General features: G+C 37.0%; 1 protein-coding gene and 1 long non-coding RNA gene across 6 annotated transcripts in view; one reads left to right on the forward strand and one right to left on the reverse strand.

Annotated features, from left to right (window-relative positions):
* Positions 1 to 289: 289 nt before the first annotated feature.
* Positions 290 to 24,652, reverse strand: part of ITCH (itchy E3 ubiquitin protein ligase) — a 118,164-nt gene continuing 93,801 nt past the window's right edge. For 4 of the 5 annotated variants that reach the window (XM_081832950.1, XM_081832949.1, XM_081832951.1 and 1 more), the window contains 11 exons: positions 23,698 to 23,770; positions 22,830 to 22,901; positions 19,971 to 20,059; positions 18,082 to 18,241; positions 17,719 to 17,852; positions 17,258 to 17,398; positions 15,085 to 15,205; positions 14,517 to 14,621; positions 11,596 to 11,692; positions 6,082 to 6,154; positions 290 to 3,713 (listed from right to left, as the gene is read on the reverse strand). In XM_081832950.1, the coding sequence (XP_081689076.1) occupies positions 3,614 to 3,713; positions 6,082 to 6,154; positions 11,596 to 11,692; positions 14,517 to 14,621; positions 15,085 to 15,205; positions 17,258 to 17,398; positions 17,719 to 17,852; positions 18,082 to 18,241; positions 19,971 to 20,059; positions 22,830 to 22,901; positions 23,698 to 23,770 (1,165 nt within the window). In that variant the 3' untranslated portion in view covers positions 290 to 3,613. Of the gene's footprint in view, positions 3,734 to 6,081; positions 6,155 to 11,595; positions 11,693 to 14,516; positions 14,622 to 15,084; positions 15,206 to 17,257; positions 17,399 to 17,718; positions 17,853 to 18,081; positions 18,242 to 19,970; positions 20,060 to 22,829; positions 22,902 to 23,697; positions 23,771 to 24,652 lie in introns of all 5 variants that reach the window. The other variant, XM_081832954.1, reaches the window with a different exon arrangement.
* On the forward strand, positions 7,518 to 11,632 carry LOC145723808 (uncharacterized). Its single transcript, XR_014149112.1, has 2 exons — positions 7,518 to 8,333; positions 11,573 to 11,632. It is a non-coding gene; the product is annotated as an uncharacterized LOC145723808 (long non-coding RNA).

The raw sequence follows: 24,652 nt of genomic DNA on the forward strand, positions 1-24,652 counted from the left end.
GGTTCTCTACTCAGCACCCATGCTGGGGTCCTGTTTTAGAGCACCTTTAGTTGTCTTAGGAAAGCAGATGTCTTCATTTGGGTTCTCTTCAACATAGGTGACAAATCCAGTCTCACCTCAGTGGGTCTTTCTAGTTTTTTCTACCTACTCCATAGTACAGGCAGGTTATAACCTCCCCACTTAAAAAAGCAGAGAGGCAGAAATCTATACAACTCAATCATACAGAAAGAAGGCTTCACTGTAGGTAGGGAAAACCTCCTTACTCAAGACTAACAGAACAGTGTGCAAATAAAGGACCAAAAAAGTTTAATTATAAACGCAGTCTTACATCTGTTAAGGAAATGCAAGTGAGGCAGCCCCGTGAAGGACCTTTATAAGAGCACTTGACTCCCTGTGATATTTGTAGAGTTACCTGAGTATTTGAAGTTACAGTTCAAGAAAACAAAGGAACTCCAATACAGTAATACACAATCCAGTGCTGCCATTCCGTTTTTAGTAAATGAAAGCATACCATATATACAAATACTTTTGTAAATAACTCTAATAAAAGAAAAACAAAAAATAAGGGGGGGCTGGAGATACCAACAATATTAAGTAGAAGTAATTAACCTAAAGGAGTTCAGATGGAATTACATCCAAAGCAAGGAGGGTAGTATAGAAATAAAGTCTAACTCCATGAGTCATCCCTGGTAACATTTTAGATTATTAACCAGATAAAAAGTGGCAGAGTGGGCTTGACTGAAATAGTTCATTTAGGATGAGATCTTTGTGGGCAAGTGAGTCATTTTTCACTTAAATTTCTGATGCATTGACATTGATACATCAATCTCTTGATGAAAAATTAATACCTGAATTTTAAATAGAGTTATTGTAAGTCTTATGAAATTAGATTCTTCTGCACTCTGATACAAGATCATAAAAGACAGAGCAGGAATTTATTATTATGAGCTGCTGGATCAGTTTTAAACCACTCTATCTGATGAAATGAGTGAGGTCCTTCCCTCCTGACCCAGGCTGTGAAATGCTGCCTTCCCCAATCTCCCAAAAGAGCAGAAGAATAAGGCAATTGCTCATTTTACTTTGTTTTTATTTCAACATAACATGCAGTAAAAAAAAATTAACAGGATTTATTAGCATTTACAATGCTTACAAAGAAAAAGGACTCTAAAAGCAATTTAGTTCAGATTTAAGAAATCGCTCTAATTGAACACTTACAATAAATCTATTTCCAAATGTTCAGTTTGGACCAAAGTTTAAAATAGCATTTGGTAGGTATTTATGTCTGCTGTCTATTTGTAGTATTTTTATATAACCTCTGATTCTTGGGATATCCAGCCCCCATTTTCCTAACACAGCAGGGAAGACATATACATGTGGCCATTTAAATTAAAGGAAGAAATGGAGTAAGGGAGATCCCAGGCTGCAAAAATATATACAAGCATTTACCTTTTCCAGAACTAAACGTTTCTTCCATAAAAATATTAAATAGCCAAGCCCTATAGAACTAGGGCTGGGGCTACTTCAAATATAACTATTCTGTATTTTAAAAATATAGGGCAGAAAGCCTTTTGGGTAGTATTTATACATTTTCACACAATATTTCTAGGTCCCTAAATGAATTATCAAGCACTATGTAGAACCAAAAAGAGTCTACTTTTTTTTACATTATTTAATTTAATCTCATAAATCTCTAGTAAATATTGTAGATAACTACATTTTAAGAATTCACCTCAATAGTAAGACTTTATAGAAGGCTTTATCTCCACAGCCATATATTACCAAAGTTCAGATTTATATAATGAATGGATAGTTGGCAGACATTCGCTCTGTAAGACAAAGCAATAGCATTTTCCCCCTACCAACAAAAAGGCAGAGTCCCTACTTGGAAACAACTACGGCTTTTAAGAGACCATACACTTCCTGGAGTATATGGAATAAAAAACAAAGATAGGGTTGGGGAGAACCTAATCTCCCCCCTTTACACTGACAGTTTGTAGATGAGGCAACCCTTTCACTCACTTAAGTCTGCTTTATGATGGCAGTGTTTTAGAGCACAGTTACACAAGTTTAAAAATGTTTTTGTTGTTGTTCCAGAATGTAAGAGTAGTTAGGGACAAAGAAAAACCATTTTCTTTCCATGTGGAACAGGGTTTGCTACTCTCTGCTTATTTTTGGCTCAGTGCTACTTGTTCATGTTATGCTACTGAAACCTGCCAAAGTCCTGTTTCACGAATTATGAGGCTGTCCTCAGGGTTCAGCTGTGATGGGGACTCAGCTGACTGAGGCTTCATCCCACTGTCCATAAAGTTAAACCTCTGACAGCAGCCTTCCTGACAGAGTCTAAGTTAGGCCAAGTTAAAAGAATTAACTATAGAGACATTCAAAAGTGCACTAATCACATATCAATGGAGCAGTATGAAATTAAATAGTCATGGGAAAAAGAAGGAAAAGCCTGTTAAAATTTTCTGGAGTGAACAGAATATCCAATTCAGGACAATGTAAAGAATGGAAAGGACTACTCCAAGGTGTCAGAGAAATGGTAATTTGAAGACTTTTAATTCATACAGAGAATACATTTCTGTGGTTACTAGAAATGTATTGCTAGTAAATGTATTACTCCCTTCTTTTTAGCCAGTACCACAGCTCTCCCTCCCTAATGAAAATGTAATTTAGAGGATGTTTCATTGACCTCTTTCTTTGGGTGTAAAGTACTCTAGTTATAACTTGAATTCTTTAGCAATAATTAAATATAACTGAAGTTGTTGGATTATGATAGATGCAATTTACATATAGGAACATACAAAAATTGTCAATGATGGCCTTTGATGAATTTAGCTAAATTAATTCCAATTCTAGATTAACTTTTATAAAACCACCATGGAGGAAGTACAGTGTTAATATTGTTTGTAAAGTTTAGTATTTGCAATTAAAACAATAAAACTTCCAAATGAAGAGAGTTATAGGGCCATTTGCAGGCTGGGACCAACTTCTCCCTGAATTCAAAGTAACAAAACTGCTTTGTAGAGCGATGCAAGAGTCTTGCATCACTTTCCAAGGATAACAGCAAAATGATGCATGGATTCATGCTCCGGAAGGAAAAACAACAGTCAGGCCAGGCTGAAATGAGAGGGAGAGCACAAGCCAGAAGTTTGCTCACATCCCCAGAAGCTGGGCTAAGTTTGCACTTTTAACAAGTACCTCTCACCACGAGGCTTAAGATCTTACATATTTCATGTACCAAGGGACTTCCCTGCGTATCTGCAGAAATCTCTAAAAGAAAAAAATCTCCCAAGTGAGACTTTTGACACACATATACAAAACTGTTGTTAAGGTAACAATCTAGTGGAGTAAGACAAGGCAGATTTCATTGCTGTGTTAAATCTCATGTTAAGCAAGGTTTGATTAGTCATTTGCAGATCTGATTTCTGGAAACACTGAGTAGAAATCCAGAATCACTGGGAGATAAATCTCAATGATAACATTAATTTACTTACACTCAACTCTCTAAACAGTCACAGCCCAATTTTACAACAAGATGTGCAATAAGCAGAGAAGGAAAAGGACAGACATTGCAAATAAGTTCTTGTCCTTTGGTGGCACAAGTTCTTGGAAGTTACTCTTGTCCAAATCCTTCTGTTTCTTCAATGGCAAATAACAGCTTTTCTTTCAGTTGCTCATAGCTCTTGTACGGTGGCAGGTCCAGGCGGTTAAAACTAAAAGTAAGAATTGTTAGCTTGAGAAAAGGAAATATACAAAGAATCGTATGAGCAGTCCAGTATATAACAACATTGGTTTTAAAGTCAGGCAAAATTGAGTTCAAATCCCAGCTCTGTCACTGGGCCTTTGAACAAGTGCTTTTACCTTTCTCAATTTTGGTTTCTTCTTTGGTAACATGGGAATAACAATATTTATCTTTCAGGGTAGAGTGAAGAACTAACAAGTGTATATAGAACACAGGGCCAAGAGTTACTCCCCTCATACTCTTCCATTCACCCTAATCTAGATTAGTGGTCAGCAAACTTTTTCTGTGAAGGGCTAGATAGTAAATATAGGCTTTGTAGGCCACAGGTCTCTTATCAAAAGGTTTTTAGTACAGATCTTCCTTGACTTACGACGGGGTTACATGTGGATAAACCTATGATAAGTTAAAAATATCATTAAGTCAAAAATGCATTTTAATACATCTAACCTGCCAAACATCATAGCTTAGCCTAGTCTACTTTAAATGTGTTAAGAACAGCTTCATTAGCCTACAGTTGGGCACAATCACTGAACTCAAAACCTATTTTATAATGAATTGTTGAATATCATGTGATTTATTGAATACTGTACTGAAAGTGAAAAGCAGAATGGTTGTATGCATATAGACTGGTTTAAATATACTGGTAGTTTACCCTGATGATTGCTGGCTGATTGGGAGCTGCAGATCACTGCCACTGCCCAGCATCATGAGAGAGTATCATACACATATTGCTAGTCCAAGAAAAGATCAAATTCAAAATTCAAATTACAGTTTCTACTGAATGTATATTACTTTCGCACCATCATAAAGTCAATAAATCTTAAGTCAAACCATCTTAAGTCGGGGACTGTCTATGTACTACTTAAACAATTTTCTGCTTTAATATCTGATATTCTATTCCTACTGAATTTCTCTGTCCTATTCTTGGCTGTGAGGTTTTAAAGGGCATCTTCTAATTTGGGGCCATATTATCATCACCTTTATAAGGTAGTGAGTTTGCCATAAGGCTCTGGCCCCTCTGCTATATTTTAAGGATAAGGCCTAGGCAAATGTTTGACATCAGAAGAAATAATGCTATCCACAAAGGGAAAATAAATCTACAATCATAACTTTTGTTATTTCTTGCAAATGAAAACCTGGAACTTAACAAAGTAATGAGGCTGGGTTTTGTGTGTGACTGAGATAAACCTGTTCACAGGAGTGTAATGGTTCAATCTGTTCCAAGTTTGAAAAAATCAAATCAAAAATGTATTTGTACATGTGTACAAGGTGAATGTACAAAAATCAACTGTATTTCTGTACACTAGCAATGAATAATCTTAACAATCTGAAATGAAATTAAGAAAACAATTCCATTTATAATAGCTTCAAAAAGAATAAAGTACTTCTTCCCCCAAACTGATCTACACATTCAAAGCAATTTGTATCAAAATCCCAGTTGACCTCTTTGTAGAAATGGACAAGCTGATCCTAAAATTCATATGGAAATCCAAAGGACTTAGAATAGCCAAAACAATCTTGAAAAAGTTGGGAGAATTCATACCTCCTAATTTCAAAACTCATTACAAAGCTATAGTAATCAAGACAGTGTGGTACTACCATTAAGGAAAGGCAAATATATCAATGGAATAGAACTGGGAATCCCGAAATAAACCCATGTATTTATGGTCAACTGATTTTCAACAAATGTGCCAATGTTATATTTTAAAAACCATGTGTATGTATATGAATGAAAATATAAAGGAACAGACACTAAAACAAGTATAAAGGGCAGATGGGAGAAATAAAGGAATATCCAGCAAGGTTACTGAAATGTCTCACAAAATAAAGTTCAAATATTGTTGATGTTAGGTGGGATTCCAACATACTGTATTTGAATTAAAATTAGGGTTGTTTTAGTTCTGTACATTTTTGGAAATGTGGTTAAGTTACATTTATAATGAGAAAATATTTCTGTTCTCCCAAAAGCTATGAAAGCTTGATTTCTTCTGCTTTCAGAGAAAAGTTAAAAGTTTTCCTAGTATCACATTAAAAAAAATTCAGGAGTAGGAAAAGGGACTGACTACAAATGGGCATAAGGGATCATTCTGGAGTGACAGAAATAATCTAAAATTGGTTGATGGTTACTACTCTGTAAATCTACTAAATATGACTGAAATTAAATGAGTAACCTTATGATCTTTAGTAGTTTTACTGTACATAAATTATGCCTCGATAAAGCTATTATAAGTAATTCAATACCATGGGGAAATACTTCATTTCTAATTTCCAACAGGCTTTAATATCTACAGGGTAACTGGAAAAAGGCTATTTTCTCTACTCTTTCTGATTTTACTTACCATGTATGACTTCTGGGTAACCAATTTTCTTTTCCAACTTTTTCAATGCAGAATTTTTGTGGTCCATTGCTCCCTAAAACAGTGAAATCATCAACAGTTTGATACTCAGTGCTTCTCAAATTGTGACCCCCTCAGTCGAGCAGCATCAGCATCACCCGGGAACTTTTAAGAACCACAAATCTGGGGCTCCTGGGTGTCTCAGTCAGTTGAGCATCCAACTCTTGATTTCAGCTTAGGTCATGATCTCAGGGTTGTGAAATCAAGCCCTGCATCAGGCTCCGTGCTCAGCGTGGAGTCTGCTTGGGTTTCTCTCTCTCCCTCTCCCTCTGCCCATCTCTCCACTTGTGCACGCTCTCTCTCTAAAATAAATACAATCTTTAAAAGGAAAAAAAAAACAAACACAAATCCATAGGCCCTACCCAAAGCCTACTGAACTGAATCAGTAGTTTGTGTTTGAACAGGCTTCCAAGTGATTCTGATGAATACTAAAGTTTGAGAACCATTTTGTTAATGTATGCCCAAGAGATGAAAATGCAGTTTTATCTGGCACTCCTTTGCCAGAATAAGAGAATGCTATAACTAGTATACCTAATAAAAGAATACCTAAAAAGCTTAATTTTAGCTTTAAACACAAGAGGAAAACTACAATCCACTGTCTTATACAATAAAACTTTATTTAAATATAACCTGGCGAATTCAATATTAACAATGCTTGTGCTTATAGGTCCTGCAGAACCCTTATACACTTATACCCACTTCTTGTCCCTCCTCTCAGTTACCTTCTGTTACAGACAGAGTGAATGGTGATCCTGAAGCACTGGTTTTCTAAAAGGTCACTACCAATCCCTAGAAAGCATTTATTGGTAGTCTCAATGACTGGTAGTGTTACTGGACTTTAGAAGGGGCCAGGCAAACTAAATGTTCTGCAATGTGTGAGACAGTCATACTCAAAGAATATTCTTATGTCCTTATGTCCCTCTTGACCAGTACAAATATGCATTGGTAGTACTTTTGATTTAATAACATCAAAGTATTTGCACAAGCAGTTATGTGAAAAGTCCAGTAAGACAGGAAATGATGATTATGAAAAAGGATAGTTAAAATTATTAAGCTCAAAATTATGTTAACTCACTCTGAACATTGTCTCTACTCAATACAGCATTTCTAACCACAAAGATGGAATGTTTTTTTGTTTGTTTGTTTTTTAAAGATTTTATTTATTTATTTGAGAGAGAGAGAATGAGAGAGAGCACATGAGAGGGGGGAGGGTCAGAGGGAGAAGCAGACTCCCTGCTGAGCAGGGAGCCCGATGCGGGACTTGATCCCGGGACTCCAGGATCATGACCTGAGCCGAAGGCAGTGGCTTAACCAACTGAGCCACCCAGGCGCCCAAAGATGGAATTTTTTTTTTTTTTTAAAGATTTTTTATTTATTTATTTGACAGAGAGAGACACAGCGAGAGAGGGAACACAAGCAGGGGGAGTGGGAGAGGGAGAAGCAGGCTCCCCGCAGAGCAGGGAGCCCGATGCGGGACTCGATCCCAGGACTCTGGGATCATGACCTGAGCTGAAGGCAGTCGCTTAACCAACTGAGCCACCCAGGCGCCCAAAGATGGAATGTTTTAATAGTGCTAATTAATATATAACAGAAGAGTCTGGATTGCATTCAAAAGACATAGAATCAAATATTAAAAGAGAGAAATAGGAAATGATGGGATCTTAGTGAATTTCACCAGTAAAGGCTATCTTACAAATATGTCATCTCATCCTAAATGCTTTCTAAAACTTTATGGAATGGTAAGACATCAAGTTGTATATATTACATATACTGAAATTATTTTTAGGTTGCCTGCTGTTTTTAATCTTATTCTGACATTGCCCCTAAACCACACAAGTTCTATGTGGACTCTTGCACCTATGTGCCTATTTTCAACCCATTTCAACTTTCAAATAATATGGTCTCTGAGGACTTTTTATGTATCAGAGCCTTGGCCTGTGGTGGAATTTCATCATAGACACCACCTCATTTTTCTCTACTTTGATCATCTGTAATTTATTTTGGCACGTCTATTATCCCTACTTCATTTCGATTATTTCCGTTTTTCTTTCTTCTTTTTTTTTTAAGTAGGCTCCATACCCAGCATGGAGCCCAATGTGGGGCCTGAGCTCACAACCGTGAGATCAAGACCTGAGCCGAGATCAAGACCTGAGCCGAGATCAAGAGTTGGATGCTACACCGACTGAGCCACCCAGGTGTCCCTCCCTCTTTTTTTTTTTTTTTAAAGATTTTATTTATTTATTTGACAGAGACAGAGATAGCGAGAGCAGGAACACAAGCAGCGGGAGTGGGAGAGGGAGAGCAGGCTTCCCGCCGAGGAGGGAGCCCGATGTGGGACTCGATCCCAGGACCCTGGGATCATGACCTGAGCCGAAGGCAGACGCTTAACGACTGAGCCACCTAGGCGCCCTCCCTCTTTTTCTTAATCATATTTAATTAAGTCTATTATTTCTTGCCCTTTCTTTTAATTTATTTTCAAGATTTTATTATTTATTTGACAGAGCACAAGCAGAGGGAGAGAGAGGGAGAAGCAGGCTCCCTGCTAAGCAAGGAGTCCGAGGTGTGACTCGATCCCAGGGCCCTGGGATCATGACCCGGGCCGAAGGCAGCTGCTTAACCGACTGAGCCACCCAGGCATCCCTATTTATTTTTTTAAAGATTTTATTTATTTATTTGACAGAGAGGGAACACAAGTAGGGGGAGTGGGAGAGGGAGAAGCAGGCTTCCCGCGGAGCAGGGAGCCCGATGCAGGGCTCTATCCCAGGACCCTGAGATCATGACCCGAGCCGAAGGTAGATGCTTAACAGTTGAGCCACCCAGGCGCCCCTCTTTTATTTTTTTTAAAAGATTTTATTTGTCAGAGAAAGCAAGTGGACAAGTAGGGGGGCAGCAGGGAAAGGGAGAAGCAGGCGAGCAGGGAGCCTGACGCGGGGCTCGATCCCAGGACCGTGGGATTATGACCTGAGCCGAAGGCAGACACTTAACCAACTGAGCCACCCAGATGTCTCTATTTCTTGCTCTTTCTATCTGTTCTTTCATATTCTAGTGTTTCTTATACAGAAAGGTTTCTGATCTTATCTTAAACCCAAACCTTTTAAGTAGGAACAAGTATCTACTAACTAGTATCTTCTAACAGTTGTTCCCAAATATACATTGATTGAGATAAATATTTCATTATAAGTCACTTCTTAAAAATTTTAGTGCTAAGTTTATGTATTTTTTTTTTGAGTTTGTAGGTACTTTTATTTCATGTCTACCAATTTTATTCCAGAATATTGTAGAGGATATTATAAATATTTGTTATAGAAATGGGATGTTAGATCTGTCAAGGTTGAGAACCATCACATTACATTGTTATATACATCATTCTTTTAACTTCCTCCTCCTACACTGGGTGGAAGGTTAAACTAGATGGCCTCTAAAAGTCTGTGAACCACAATCTCCTCTCGGCCTTCCACAGGTATCCTCCTGTGTTATTTTAGATAGCTCCACCCAACCCAAATATTATTCCCAAGAGCAGACTTAGTTCTCATCTCTTAAGTGATCAGATCTCTAGTTTATACTGAAGCTTACACCAGTTTTTACTCATTTTGGTCATTACCTTACTTCCTGAACCACCAACATGGTTTTTCTTTTTCAAATTAAGAGAGCATTCTCAAAAGGTGCCCCTCTCCAAAAACTTAGTGATAATAAACCTTCTCTGAGACCTCTCTGGTGCTGGATTAAAAATCTCCTTTCTATATTGCTTCTGAGAGACCAGAATATTTAGTTCTCCTCTCCTCTCTGGGCTCCAAATTCTTTAAGTCTGCCTCTAGGCTATTTGTCTCATCCCTAAAAACAAGTGTTTCTAAGCATCAGCCCTCTATTCTTTGTATTCTATTTCTGCATAAGCCAGCCTATTCTAATAGCTTCAAGTGTCACTGCTCTACTCTTACCTCTAAACTCCTACTTTGGCAACACCTACTAAACTGCCCCTCTGGCTCCCTGGTTTTCTTCTGATTGTCTGGCAGTTGCCTTGAACTCAAGAGGTTCTAAGGCACTTGTTATCTTCCCTCAAAACCTCTAAACCATGTTCTTTACACTTTACAACTTCTCCATTTCTCTATTTTTCAAAACATGGTTTTATCCTTGGCATTCTTCCTTTATATCTCATCTTCTAATCAAGTCCTATTTCTACCTTTGAAACTTCTCTAGCATTTATCCCTTCTTTTCCATCCCTACCTCCATCTCCTAAGATCAACTGCTCCAGTATTTTCTTCCTCTCTTCAGGGTTTCCCTTATCCTTTAATGCATGCTATACCTTGCTATCAAATCTTCCTAATATGCAGCTTCAGCAAGTTTTCCTCTCTTCAAAAGTTTCCACAGCTTCTAATACCCTCAAAGTAATGTCCAAAATTCTTCTGGTATCCAAAACTTTTAGTTTTGGTCACTGTATCCAAAACTGCCTACTTAGTTCTTCAGTTCTCTCTGCTTCAGCTGAAACAGGCTTAGGGATCATAACTTCTGTTCTCCTGTGGTACCTGGCGTAATGCTGGTGTTAAAGATTTAATTTACTTAATTTATTATCAGTCACAAAAGTATTTTCATGGTCATTCATTTCCAAACAACACACATTTTGATCGGTGACTACTATGTGACAAGCACTATGCTAGGCACCAGAAATAAAAAGATGAAGATAGGGGCGCCTGGGTGGCTCAGTTGGTTAAGCGACTGCCTTCGGCTCAGGTCATGATCCTGGAGTCCCGGGATCGAGTCCCGCATCGGGCTCCCTGCTCGGCAGGGGGTCTGCTTCTCCTTCTGACCCTCCCCCCTCTCATGCTCTCTGTCTCTCATTCTCTCTCTCTCTCAAATAAATAAATAAAATCTTAAAAAAAAAAAAAAGATGAAGATATATGGATCTGTATCTCAAGGAGCTCCAGGTATAATAGAGGAGTGTTAAGCACATCATTAAAATATAACACAACCAATAGTGCCTGGCTCGTAGGAGACACTAAAATGTTTGCCAATTTACATATAGAATATTGCGATCCTATGAAGTTAAAATGTGGGATCCAGCCTTAGGGTTAAAAATTTCTATGGGGCGCCTGGGTGGCTCAGTTGGTTAAGCAGCTGCCTTCGGCTCAGGTCATGATCCTGGAGTCCCGGGATCGAGTCCCGCATCGGGCTCCCTGCTCGGCAGGGAGTCTGCTTCTCCCTCTGACCCTCCTCCCTCTCATGCTCTCTGTCTCTCATTCTCTCTCTCTCAAATAAATAAATAAAAAGTCTTTAAAAAAAAAAAAAATTTCTAGAGGTAAGGACTACAAAGTGAATTAATAGTTTATACAAATCCAGGTTAACTGTGACTGGTTGGGAAAATGTCTATTCTCTGTTATTTCTGATAAGTTTTATACACGCTGATTTGATATAACCATGTGATAAACAATTTTCTGTACAGGAAAAGTGATCCTGTATACATACCCATGAGGTCAGCAAATCCTCCAACTGGCAATCGGCAGGTTCCAGTAACAAACTGCAGAAGTCTCATTCTCTTCTCATTATCAATTTCTTTAACAAACTGTTAAAAAAACAGCACACACAAAGATATATATATATATATATATATATGGTCCTATGTTACGTTTAGCATAAACAAGAATGAAAAACGATCATTTCAAATGAACTCCCAGTGTTAGATGCGCTAGATAATGACTATACCCCACCACTGTGGATGGAGGAGCTTCTCCGTGTTTGTCAAAGCCCTGCCAACCTTCCCCTATATAAATCTTAGGACCACATCCTTTCAGGGAGATAGAAAGAGAAGGGTGCCCTCTGCCTAAGAGCTCCCTACTCACAAAGTCTCAAGATGAGCTCTTTTAGAGCAGCCCCTTATTTTACCTCCCAGATATGGTTGTCCTATAGGATACTGACGTGGTTACGTGGGACACAGAGCTTAAGTCAGTATGGACTTTTTGGTTTTATGAACAAATGAGATCAAGCTCATAGAACTCTGATCCAGATATATCCCAATAACCTCCTTCTCTCAACAACATTCTCTAGGTTTTGGTGTAGCTATATACTATCAGAATCAGGTGGCTTTCAACTCCTACAACTCTGGTTCAAAACATTAGGTTTATGGAAGATGCTTTCTAGCCTGTAGCACAAGTATTTTGACTCAGCCAAATATTTTTTGTGAATAATTTTTATCCTATTGTACTACTGTCAAGTATTTTAAAAGGCTAATCCTGTTTGCTATAGAAGCTCAGTTTATTTGGGTTTCTTATTAATTTCTTTACATAAGTAACAAACATTTAAAAAATTTTTATTTTTACAGTGGTAAAATACATATAACATAAAATTTACCATTTTAAGCACCACAATTCAATGGCATTAAGTATGTTCACAGTACTGTATTACTATTACCACTATTTCCAGAATTTTATCATCCTGAACAAAAACTCTGAATTCATGAAACTTATTTCCTCATCCCCAACAGCCCGTGTTAGCCTCTATTCTACTTTGTCTCTATGAATTTGCCTCTTCCAGATACCTCATATAAATGGAATCATGGAATCATACAACGTTTATACCTTTGTGACTGGCTTATTTCACTCAGCATAATATTCTTAAGGTTCACCCCTGTTGTAGCCTATCAGAATTTCCTTTCTCCTGAGGGTTGCTGGAGTGCAGGGGGGTGGGAGGGATGGGGTGGCTGGGTGATGGACATTGGGGAGGGTATGAGTTGTGGGGAGCGCATATTGTATATTGTGAAGTATATTGTGAAGACTGATGAATCACAGACCTGTACCCCTGAAACAAATAATACATTATATGTTAATAATAATAAAAGAATTTCCTTTCTCTTTAAGGCTGGATAATATTTCATTGTATGTGTATACCACCTTTTGTTTATCCATTCATCTGTTGATGGACACTTAAGTTGCTTCTACCTTTTGGCTACTGTGAATAATGCTGTTATGAATATAAGTACACAATAAGTGTCTGAGTGCTTGCTTTCACTTCTTTTGGGTATACCTAGGAGAACTGCTGGATATGTTAATTTATGTTTAGCTTTTTGAGGAGCCATCAAATTGTTTTCCACAGTTGTGCACCACTTTACATTCCCACCAGCAATGCAGGAGAGTTCCAATTTCTCTACATCCTCAACAAGGATGATTATTTTCTGTTTCTTGATAACAGCCATGACAGTAATGGATATGAAATGGTATCTCATTGTGGTTTTGACTTGCACTTCCCTAATGATTAGTGATTTGAGCATCTTCTCTTGTGCTTATAGCAGGTATTTTTTGAAGACACACCATTATGATTCCAAACCAGGTTGCTCCCTTAAGTTTTGCCTTCTAAACATTATATAATTCTTAATGAGGTATGAATGATGAAAACCATACTTGAGACAATTCCATAAAATTCCAAAAGTATTTAGATCAAATGCAGGGGAATCATCATCTGAAGTTGTCTTATACCCTCGGCAAAGGTGCAAGGTGTGTGTTGCTTACTCAGCAATAATTTTTTAAAAATACTGTTATAATCTTTTTTTTTAAAAAATCTTAATTCCAGTATAATTAATATACAGTATTATATTAGTTTCAGGGGTACAATAGTGATTCAACAATTCTATACATTACTCAGTGCTCATCATGATGAGTGTACTCTTAAGCCCCTTCACCTATTTCACCCATCCCTCCACCCACCTCCCCTCTGGTAACCATCGTTTTGTTCTCTCTAGTTAAGAGTCTGTTTTTTAGTTTGTCTTTTTTTTTTTTTTTTTTAAGATTTTATTTATTTATTTGACAGAGAGAGACACAGCGAGAGAGGGAACACAGCAGGGGGAGTGGGAGAGGGAGAAGCAGGCTTCCCGCCGAGCGGGGAGCCCGAAGCAGGGCTCGATCCCAGGAACCTGGGACCATGACCCAAGCCGAAGGCAGATGCTTAACAACTGAGCCACCCAGGCGCCCCTGTTTCTTAAATTCCACATGAGTGAAATCATATGGTATTTGTCTTTTTCTGGCTGACTTATTTCACTTAGTATTACACCCTCTAGATCCATTCATGCAAATGGCAAGAGTCCAGTCCTTTTTTTTCCCTTAAGATTTCATTCTTTTTTATGGCTGAGTAATATTCCAGTAATATACACCCACACACACATTTATATATATATACATACACACACAGACCACATCTTGATCCATTCATCTATCAATGGACAGTTGGGCTGTTTCCATAACTTAGCAATTGTATAATCTGTTCATTTATTATAATACATAGGATGGAATAAGGGGCCTGAATATACTGGTACATTTTGTTCTGTGACTTTCTTCCATATGTGATAAGCAATTTCTAAAAAATTATGATGTTCTGCCAATAGAAATAAACAGACAAACCTGCCAAAACCACATGATTTGTTTGCTTGTCCTAGTGTAATGACGGTAGATGGCATGTCTTTGCCAGTCATTCAAATCAATCTCTTGCATTCCACATAACAGGACCTTTGGAGATTTAAAAAAAAAAAAAAAAGATGGTTTCTTTACAGCCTGTATAAAACTGCTAGACATAGAGAAGAAAGACTAATATTCAACAACTTTCAAAAAACAAATTAATCAGAGGCGTAGGCTTATAAGCTGTGCATCAAGAATTGTGTCTACATTACTTACGAAGGTTGAGTTTCCATGGATAGTGTCATATATACACATATTCAAAAAGAAATACACATATTCACGTAAGTAAGTCATTCACTGTAGAGAGGTTCTGATAGTAATTCTTTTTTGGGGGGGTAAGACTTTTATATATTTGATAAATTATGGACTTTTTAAATCACTAGGGATACTTCAAAACATCCTGCTAGCATAAAAATACTATTGCTACTGGAAAGATGAGAAAGTGAGCTGAAAGCAGACACCTGAAGGCATTATTTACCAGCATGCTGCAGAGGAAATAAGAAAAACTCATTACCTCTAATTCCTTTGCATCAAAGTATTGCAAATACTGCTGGGGAAGAATTTCATTAAAGCCCTCAAAGAAAGCTTGTGTCTGTTCTTCAACACCTCGAGACAACCTCCATTCAGCTACCATTCTGGTAAATAAATATTAAAAAAGCTATCAGGAAGTTTAGATTTTACTTTTAAATTCTGAGTATAAAAATAATTTTTAAAAACTTTATTATGAAAAACTTCAAATATTTATAAAAGTAGGATATAATGAGTCCTGTGTATATCCCAGCTTCAACCCAACACCAATCTTATTTCATTATGCCCCTACCCATACCTAGAAATCATATACTATCATTTTAAACATAAATAATTCAGCATGTATCTCTGTAAGATAAAGTCTCATTTTGAAAACAATCACAATTCTATTATCACACAAAAAAGTAAACAATTCCTTTACAGCCAAGTATTCAGTGCTCAAATTCTGATTGACTCAATTTAACATACTGCTTCAATCAGCATCTAAAAAGGGGTCATACATTGTAAAAGTCTCTTAAGCTTTTAACTTATAGATAGCCCCTTGCAATTTTTTTTGAAAGAAAATACTTTTTTTGAAGATTATTTGAGAGAGAGAGAGCACGCGCGTGCATGCGAGAGCAACAGAGTGTGTGGTGGGGGGAGGTACTGAAGGTGAGGGAGAGAGAATCTCCAGCAGACTCCCTGCTGAGCAAGAAGCCTGCAGCGGGGCTGGATCCCACCATCCTAAGATCATGACTGAGCCACCCAGACGCCCCCTGAATGAAAATACTTTTAATGAAAATTCTCTACTAAATATTCTAGATTTCAACTTTGACTTTTAAAAAAGATTTTATTTGAGAGATCAAGAGAGATAGAGAGAGAGTACGAACGGGGAGAAGCAGAGGGAGAGGGAGAAGCAGACTCCCCACTGAGCAGGGAGCCCAATGCAGGGCTTGATCCCAAGACCCCAGGATCATGACCTGAGCCAAAAGCAGACGTTTAATGGACTGAGCCACCCAGGCGCCCCTTGAGATTCTTTTCAGTGACTTGATATTACATGGCACAGTGGTTACAGAACTGGTATTGAAAAGAGTGATCTAGCACTATTTCTACTCCTAAAACTCTCACTTTTGGAGAAAAAGTGAAAGTTCTATATAACCAAAATTCTTTTCTATCCCTTTATTATCTTCAAATTGTGGTTAAACTGAAAATATACCAAGAAAGGTGTATAAAACATATCAGTACCCATTAGATTAATTCTTTGTAAAATTTAGTTTGAGTTAACATGCAGGATAGTCTCTCTACCCTGCTGCCTCCACAAGAATCTGTTATACCTTCTCATTCGTCTGCTGCCAGACTTGTTAAAAGAAATTTAGATTGTCGGGGCGCCTGGGTGGCTCAGTTGGTTGGGCGACTGCCTTCGGCTCAGGTCATGATCCCGGAGTCCCTGGATCGAGTCCTGCATCGGGCTCCCTGCTCGGCGGGGAGTCTGCTTCTCCCTCTGACCCTCCCCCACTCATGTTCTTGCTCTCTCTCTCTCTCTCATTCTCGCTCTCTCAAAAATAAATAAATAAATCTTAAAAAAAAAAAAAGAAATTTAGATTGTCTACTGAATATGGTCGTTAATTTCTTGTAATGTGGCTTCTTTATCTACCACTTGGATGTAGTTCTAACTGTTCTCTTAAGGGTTATTATAACTTATCAGCCTCCACATTTTCTAAAGATTCCTCATTTTCCTTGGCCTCTGAAATGCAGGACATGGCAGAATGGGGTATCAACTCTGAGCTGCCTGACAGCACCACTACGCTTCCTTGTGACTTGTGCTTTCCAGCCTTCCTATCTCTGCTTATAACTTTTGTTCTCATTTCTGCACAACTGAATTCTCCCCAACCTTCAAAGCTTATATTAACTATCATCAGTTACTTGCTCCATGATTACAACTAGAAGAAATAATGTCTCCCTCCCTTGACTTCCCATAGCACTTTCCTTGTTCCTCTATCAACACACTTGTTAAGGTAGAAAACGATCATGTCCTTGTTATATACGATCAGTTCTCATGATTAGTAAAAAGGCAAACATTATCTTTTGAAATACTGTCCACTAGTATTACTAGGCAATTATCAATGTGCGGTAGCCCAACAGAAAGGCTAAAGTATGTTAAAAGGAGCATTCTCTCTCACCTGATATATTCCTCTTTATTTTCTTCTGTCACAAGAATATTTCCACCATTAGGTTTCAAATCATGACTCTTGATTTCACCTAAAATTTCTTTATCGACAGAGAAGTACATTTCCAAACCACATTCCTCAATATTGTTTTCTCTGCACAAATGAAATTAACACTATTTGTTATACTAATTCAATCATATAAAAAGTATTTAAAGGATTATGTTCTTCAATAATTACTATAAAACTATAGCATCAAAATAATAAGAAAACTGGAGAGATTATACTCTGAAGTCATATTTTTGCCTAAGATATTGGGTGTATTCTGTAAAATCTATTGTATTAAAAAAACAAAACAAGTTTAATATTTAAATTCAATAAAACCAACTGCATGCTTACAGTTTGGATAAGCTACCAACACCATAATGAAAGCATATAAGACTATATTTTGATAAATTAAATGGAAACAAACTTACTTAACCCAGATGAGAGAATTGTAAAATTCTGGATCAATAGATTCTAAATCCTTGAGTCCAACTGGTTTGTTCAATATACGCTTATAGAATGGCAAAGAAAAACCTGTGTCTATGAATTTCCCATGGAACAGAGCCTATATGAGAAGAAAATACCATTTATAATTTTATAATAGAATATTAGATGAATTCTTCCCTGAAAGCTCCCCTGTCATCTATTATGGCACATTTTTGGGAAAAGGGCAAAGATAACAAACCAATCTTAAAAAATTTCTTAGTGATGAGAAATTTCAAATGAGGTTAAAGAAACAATGCTTTAGTATTGCTGAGTTAGCAAAGTAAACACAGTTCTCCACCTGTACTTACCATGGCAATAAACCTGCCAATAAAACGAAAATATTTCAGGTGATCTGGATTGATGTAAGAAGCAGGATTAATCTGCAAGCAGTAGTTATCCTTCCCTGCATATTCAAACAGGCAATACATTGGGTTCAACACCTCGTGTGACAAAAGAAAGAACCACTCTCTGAAATCAAAAGAAAATTTAGGGTGAAAAAAACCATGCCAACAAATCAAAGAGCAGTGCTACAAAGTTCTCAGGGATCTACACTCCTCAGCTGGTGAGAGTTTTCTAATCCCATGTTGATTTTGAACTGCTTCTGTTCAAACAGACATCTAGTTTACAGAGATGATATTTACACACTGCATATTATATTTCAAAGAATCTAAGACATCATCGACTTAAAAGACACCATTATTTGATGAGCCACTAAAAATTTTTCTAATTGTGATACATATCCCAATGTCAGAGACGTTAAAATGTTAGTCTTAGAATCAATGAAATACTATACAGAGGCCAAGTTTAAAATTCACTATTAACCCATGTAGTTAGAGCAGCTGAAAGAAGTCTAATATTACCCCATCTGTTACTAAACCTCACAGTAATCCTCATCAAATGACACTGCTCTCTAAATTTTAGGTAAATATGAAAAAACTTCCAATTTCACGAAGACAATAAAACACTTAATTGAAGTCACTCATTCATTAGAAAAATGCTCTGAGGAGCTCTAATTCAACTGTTGTGAAAATACCAACCAATATTAACATAAGATTATAGTTACTATATAACATGGGTGGGCCTGGTGGGTAGAATGGATCTGGGGCAATACAGATGATACTAGCTTGTGTCTGAGATTTCTTTTCGTGAGTTCATGGCCTCTGGTGGTAATGCTACTTATACTTTAATACTATTTGATTTTCTAATTAAGAATAAATGATTGCCCTCCTCCTGAATTACCTTTAACTTATACAAAATTCAGTGTTTCTATTCGTATTTATTATTTACCAGTGGTTATTTCATACATTTTGAAATGTGAATTTTAATACATAACATAAATAAGAACTACTAAAATGTAGCCATCATTTAGTGAGCACACAAAAATGGAGGGTCTGAACTAGGTCACTAATAAACACTATTTCTATTCTTCACAATAATCCTAGAAAACTAGATGTGACTATTCTTTTTTTTACAGATGAAAGATATTTGCCCCAGGTTGTACTGATGAGTGCAGAAAAAGGATTCAAATCCAATCTTGACTCCAAAGTCCTTGCTTTCCACACTGCCACTGCTATGCAAGTACTTAACCTGATGTGCTATATTGTTACGGAATAAGCAAAGGAATTTCTTGAGTTTGTCTTCTAGGATTTGATTAGAAGCTCCAATATTAAGAAAGCAGAATTTAACATTTTAACTATTTTACACATCCCTCTATATTCTTAAAACAGCTGTATTCATCTCATACATTAAGCTGTATCTGTGGCTATTACCTGTATCAGTAATCTGTGATGGGGAAAATAACCTGATCACTATAGGGCCTTGTATGCTCGCTCTGTGGAACAAAAAAAGAGGTGGTAGACTGAACACTGGCTTCTGGTTTGATGATACAAAGCTTGCATCCAGGCTCTACATCTTAGTTATGTGCTGTAGGTTAGTCTCTGAACCTTATTACCTATAAAATTCTATCTCACAGGGTTATCCTGAGGATTAAAATGAGTAATGTGGGGGAAATCAACTAGCAGTCCTTTAGAAAGTGCTGAATTAGTGTTTGCTGAACTTCGGTAGCTGCAGAATAAAGGTACAATAATTTGCTACATTCATTTTCCTGAAATAGAAGATTGAGAAAATACTTGCAAGCAAAGTGAATGATACCTTTGGAAGAAAGGAACTAAGTTCTGAGTATTCATATTATCACTACCTTGCTACACCTCCATAATCTAAACCTTCTTCTCCTGGAAAAATCACCCACAAACGTCTTCGCAGATCTTGGGGATTGAAGCTCATTATCTACAAAATAATAAAAGGATTGGTAAAAGCAGTTGTTGAAACATCATTCTACCACTTCCAGGTCTGAGATATTCTTCCTTATAGGTAACTTGAGTTTCCCATGACACAGAATGGTGTTCGTGGTCTAGTCAACACCATACATACAGAAAATACATTAAAGTTTTATAGTATTTTATAGATATTATACACATCTACATATTTTTTTTTCTTAAAGATTTTATTTATTTATTTGACAGAGAGCGACATAGCGAGAGAGGGAACACAAGCAGGGGGAGTAGGAGAGGGAGAAGCAGGCTTCCCCGCGGTGCAGGGAGCCCGATGTGGGGCTCGATCCCAGAATCCTGGGATCACGACCTGAGCTGAAGGCAGACGCTTAACGACTGAGCCACCCAGGCGCCCCTACACATCTATATTTTAATATACCTTATAGATACATAATTTTCTTTTAAATAATCCTACTTTTGACTTATCAAGTTGCTTCTGTCACTTGCTTAGAGCAGAGTAACTGTGGGCATGGTCCTTTGTCAGGTCATTTGGGTGGTGAAGGGCTTGGTTTGGTTATGTTTGGGTTTGTTTTACAGCCAAAAGTACACATAACAGTGTTTGGCTAACCTGGAAATGAAAACCAGTGGCTGCAGAAAGAATATAGTTAACTTTGGAAACTCATTCTCAGTGGAAACCTATAAATAAATACCCGGAAAAATACTCAAATTTTGTGTCCTACTAGAGTGGTTAGTAAGATCATCTTCGTATTTGAAGGACAGCACCATTATTGAAATATAATGAGTTCATGATTTGGGTTTTTCCTTTGTAAAACTAATTACTTGCCTAAAATTGGGCCAAAGAACATTACAAATATTACTCTTAGAAAAGAAAGTGACAGGGCCTGGACAAAGAGAAGTGGACTTAATGCCTCTGTTTCATGAAATTAGAATGAACTCTCACATTAAATATCCAGAGAGGCCCAGTAAGTAACCTGCTTATGCCAGGGCTCAGTTCCCACAAAATAAATATATCGCTTTCATGAATTCATATACCACTAAAAAAATCCCAGATGTAACAAAAAATTCAATGCTTATGACAAATATTCTACAAATACTCTAGGATAGGTACATAGCAATACAAATGACAGATATTAAAGGTTAAAACATTTGTTTTTGTTGGTTTGTTTCTTGCTCCCTCTGGCTATTCCTTGTCCTTAGGGCTGCTCCCCAAAACCTAAAGCTGTTTTTGATCTCTCTTGCTATTCCCCCAAACCTGAGACTGTTCCCCTTTGGAAATTCTGGTTGTTTTTTTTGCCCTGTGTCTGATACTTTAGGATTTGCTGTTCCCTGGGAAAAATATCTTTTAAGTAGTACCCTTTAATAAATGCCTAATACTAAAAAAATTTTTTTCTCCTGCAATTTCCCCAATGAGCAAAAACACTCACTACCCCAAACAACTTTATCCACCACTTAGGAAGAAAATTTGATGCTAATTTTGCTATTAGATTTGTCACTCTTCCAAAGCAATCAAATTTTTCTCCTAAGTTTTGGTTTCACATTTATTTGATGGATATCAGATCTAGGGTGACAATTTTAAACAACTGTTTTAGTACCATCTGGTCTGTCAGTCTGCAAAAGTCTTTAGGTTTCAAAAGTCAAAAAATAAAGGGATATTTAATCATGTTTTGCACCTTTCAGCACTGCAACAGCAAGTTATGGTCCAAGAAACTGGCCCACCAGAGACTGACTACATAGTTATGAATATGAAAATTAGAAGCAGGTAATGACTGGAGTTGGGAATGGCCTTGGAGACTTACATCAGATCAAGGGAATCACTCATCATTCTCTAAATGACCTTAGTCAAGTTCTGCTGCTAAAAAGCTATCTGCTCCTACTTAGCAGGATGTCAACTGGCTTTTCTCTTCAATGTTAATTACTGAGGTTCCATTAGGAAATGTACATAACTGTTTCTGAAAGCAAGTAGCCAGCTAAGTCAGATGGCCTGCCAACCATCTCAGAAAATCTCTTTTCCCTTTGTATTCATTTTGAAGCTGTAGCTACCACAATTATCAACAGTTGCTTGATAATAAAAAAATTAGGTCCATATCTGGCCATAAAATAAGGACTAAGTAGATGTTTTCATTTTAAGACAGTTTTTCACTGGCCATTTTAATCTCTACAACAAAATCACTTAACATTTATTTGCAGTTGGTTAAGTTGCAAAATAAAAGTAAGTGTAAATTAACTTCGGTTCTGAGGACAATAAAAAAATTTGTTGACTATATCTTTTTTTATTTTGGTATCATAACCAATGACCAATTTCTTTCCTACATAAAAATTTTTTTGTAAAAATTATGAGTGACAAATGCTTACTGTAAAAATGCAAGGAACACACAGGTATAAAAGCAAAACCATCCCCTCTTCCTTTCTACCCATCCAATAATGTTCATATGGATATTTCTTTGGCTACCAAAAGCCTACCTTTTTACTCAAATATCTATTTCAAACTGACCGCTTAGCTTAGAAACGAAAATCTGAAACTCACCAATAACTTTAAATTACTCTGACATTTCAAAAGCACAAGACATATACATATACAAACATATACATGTTCCGACATTGTAAGTTCTAATGCAGCTGGCAATACTTAGTTTAAGGACTCCAACTCAAAAAAAAAAAAAAAAAAAAAAAAAAAAGGACTCCAACTCAAAAGCCCAAACTGTTTAGACCTGGAACCAAAAGTGGTTCTGGGCAGGCAGCCACAGGGCAAACTATCGAGACAGTACCTGCTGAAAGGAATCTTCAAATAATGTCTTTCTTGTCACTGTAATCTTTATGTGCTGTGGCATGGCCAGTTGCTGAAACGTAAGAATGACTTAAGTCAACTCTATTAAAATAGCCTATTGAAAAACCAAAAGAGTGAAGTTCTATTTACTTTTATCTTTGCTTAGAGAAACAAGTAGAGTATGAATATGAACTTATTTCAATACTGTTTAACCATGCATTTGTGAGCATTCATGCTAATTACAGATCATTTGATATATAACAAAAGAAAACAGATCTCATATGCAGTGCTTAATGAGTCAAATAAATCTTTAATTTTATTTTCAAAAAGCTAACTTAGATTATTCTTGCTTGCCTGGGCCCAGTTAATTACATGAGTTTGAAGTTTAAAAATATTCATCATAGTAACATTTTGATTAGTACATTAATTTTATTTAGAACCCATAAAGAAATCATTAATTCAGAAAATATATATCAGAAATAACTGATCACATCTGGGAAGAATACTCAGAATGTAACCATATATATATACAAATATATATCAAATATTAGATGTGAAAGGGGCTGGTTACAATCTATACACCAGAAAATGTTTTAACTCATTTGTTTGAAGATTTTTGCAATCTTAGAATTACGGGTACTGAAAGGAGAGTAGCACTTTATTCAAACTGTTTCAAGTTTATTCTTCTGGACTACAGAAGCCACAAATGATCTAACTGATAAATCTTTTTCTTTGCCCTAAAAATAGAAAAAAGAGATTCCGATGCTTCCAATTTTACCTGTTTTTCTAGGAATTATTTTCACAATCACTGTGTAATATAAGCAACATAACAAAAGAAAGGGAGTACAGAAAAAAGTCCTGATACTAACCTGACACCAGAACCGGAAATACTGAACTTTTGCCTTGAAGTCCCGTACATAGGCTATCTGTGGTCCATTGTCTCTGAGGAGGAATGTTAATATGACATATTTAGCAGCTCGTAAGATAATATATAGAAGGAAAGCAAAATACCACACCCCCTTAGTACTCAGTCAAATATAAAAATACTGTAGCATAGCATACTCCTAAACACCACCTTAAAAAAAAAATTTCCCAGGACTAGTTTTAAATGACAGAAATTTAGATCTTTTTAAAGGCATTGTTGTGGGATTTTCTTTTTTTTTTTTTTAAAGATTTTATTTATTTATTTGAGAGAGAGAGAATGAGAGACAGAGAGCACGAGAGGGAAGTGGGAGAAGCAGACCCCCTGCCGAGCAGGGAGCCCGATGCGGGACTCGATCCCGGGACTCCAGGATCATGACCCGAGCCGAAGGCAGTCGCCTAACCAACTGAGCCACCCAGGCGCCCCGGGATTTTCTTTTATATATAGCGAAATCTAACAGGACTAGGTAAAGGAAGTTCTATCTGGGAATGTTGCCTATCCCCAAATCCATTCTTTCCTTTATCCTTAAATCAGACTTCTGATATCTACCTGGGCAGACTGCTACCTAGAATAAAGATTACATTTCTCAGCGTGGTTGTGTGACTTAACCATGGCTAATGAGCTGTAAATGTATAGGACTTCCGCAAAGGCTCTTTTAAAGAGAGTGAAGATAGCTAGAAAAGGATTTTTTTCTCTTTCTCTCTTTCCAATTTGTTGTTCCTCCATATTCCAGCCTAGAATGGATTGATAGCAGAAGTTTCAGCAGCTATCACACACTATGAGGTAACTGAGAAAAGAGCCCATGGTCTGGGATGGTAGAACAAGAAAGTAAGAAGCCTAGATCACTGATGACACCATGGGGCTTCCAAGTAAGCCCTGGACTTACTTTTTTTTTTTTTTTA

This window comes from Leptonychotes weddellii, chromosome 10 (assembly GCF_054177405.1).
Source record: "Leptonychotes weddellii isolate Sample4059 chromosome 10, ASM5417740v2, whole genome shotgun sequence".
NCBI classification, from domain to species: domain Eukaryota; kingdom Metazoa; phylum Chordata; class Mammalia; order Carnivora; family Phocidae; genus Leptonychotes; species Leptonychotes weddellii.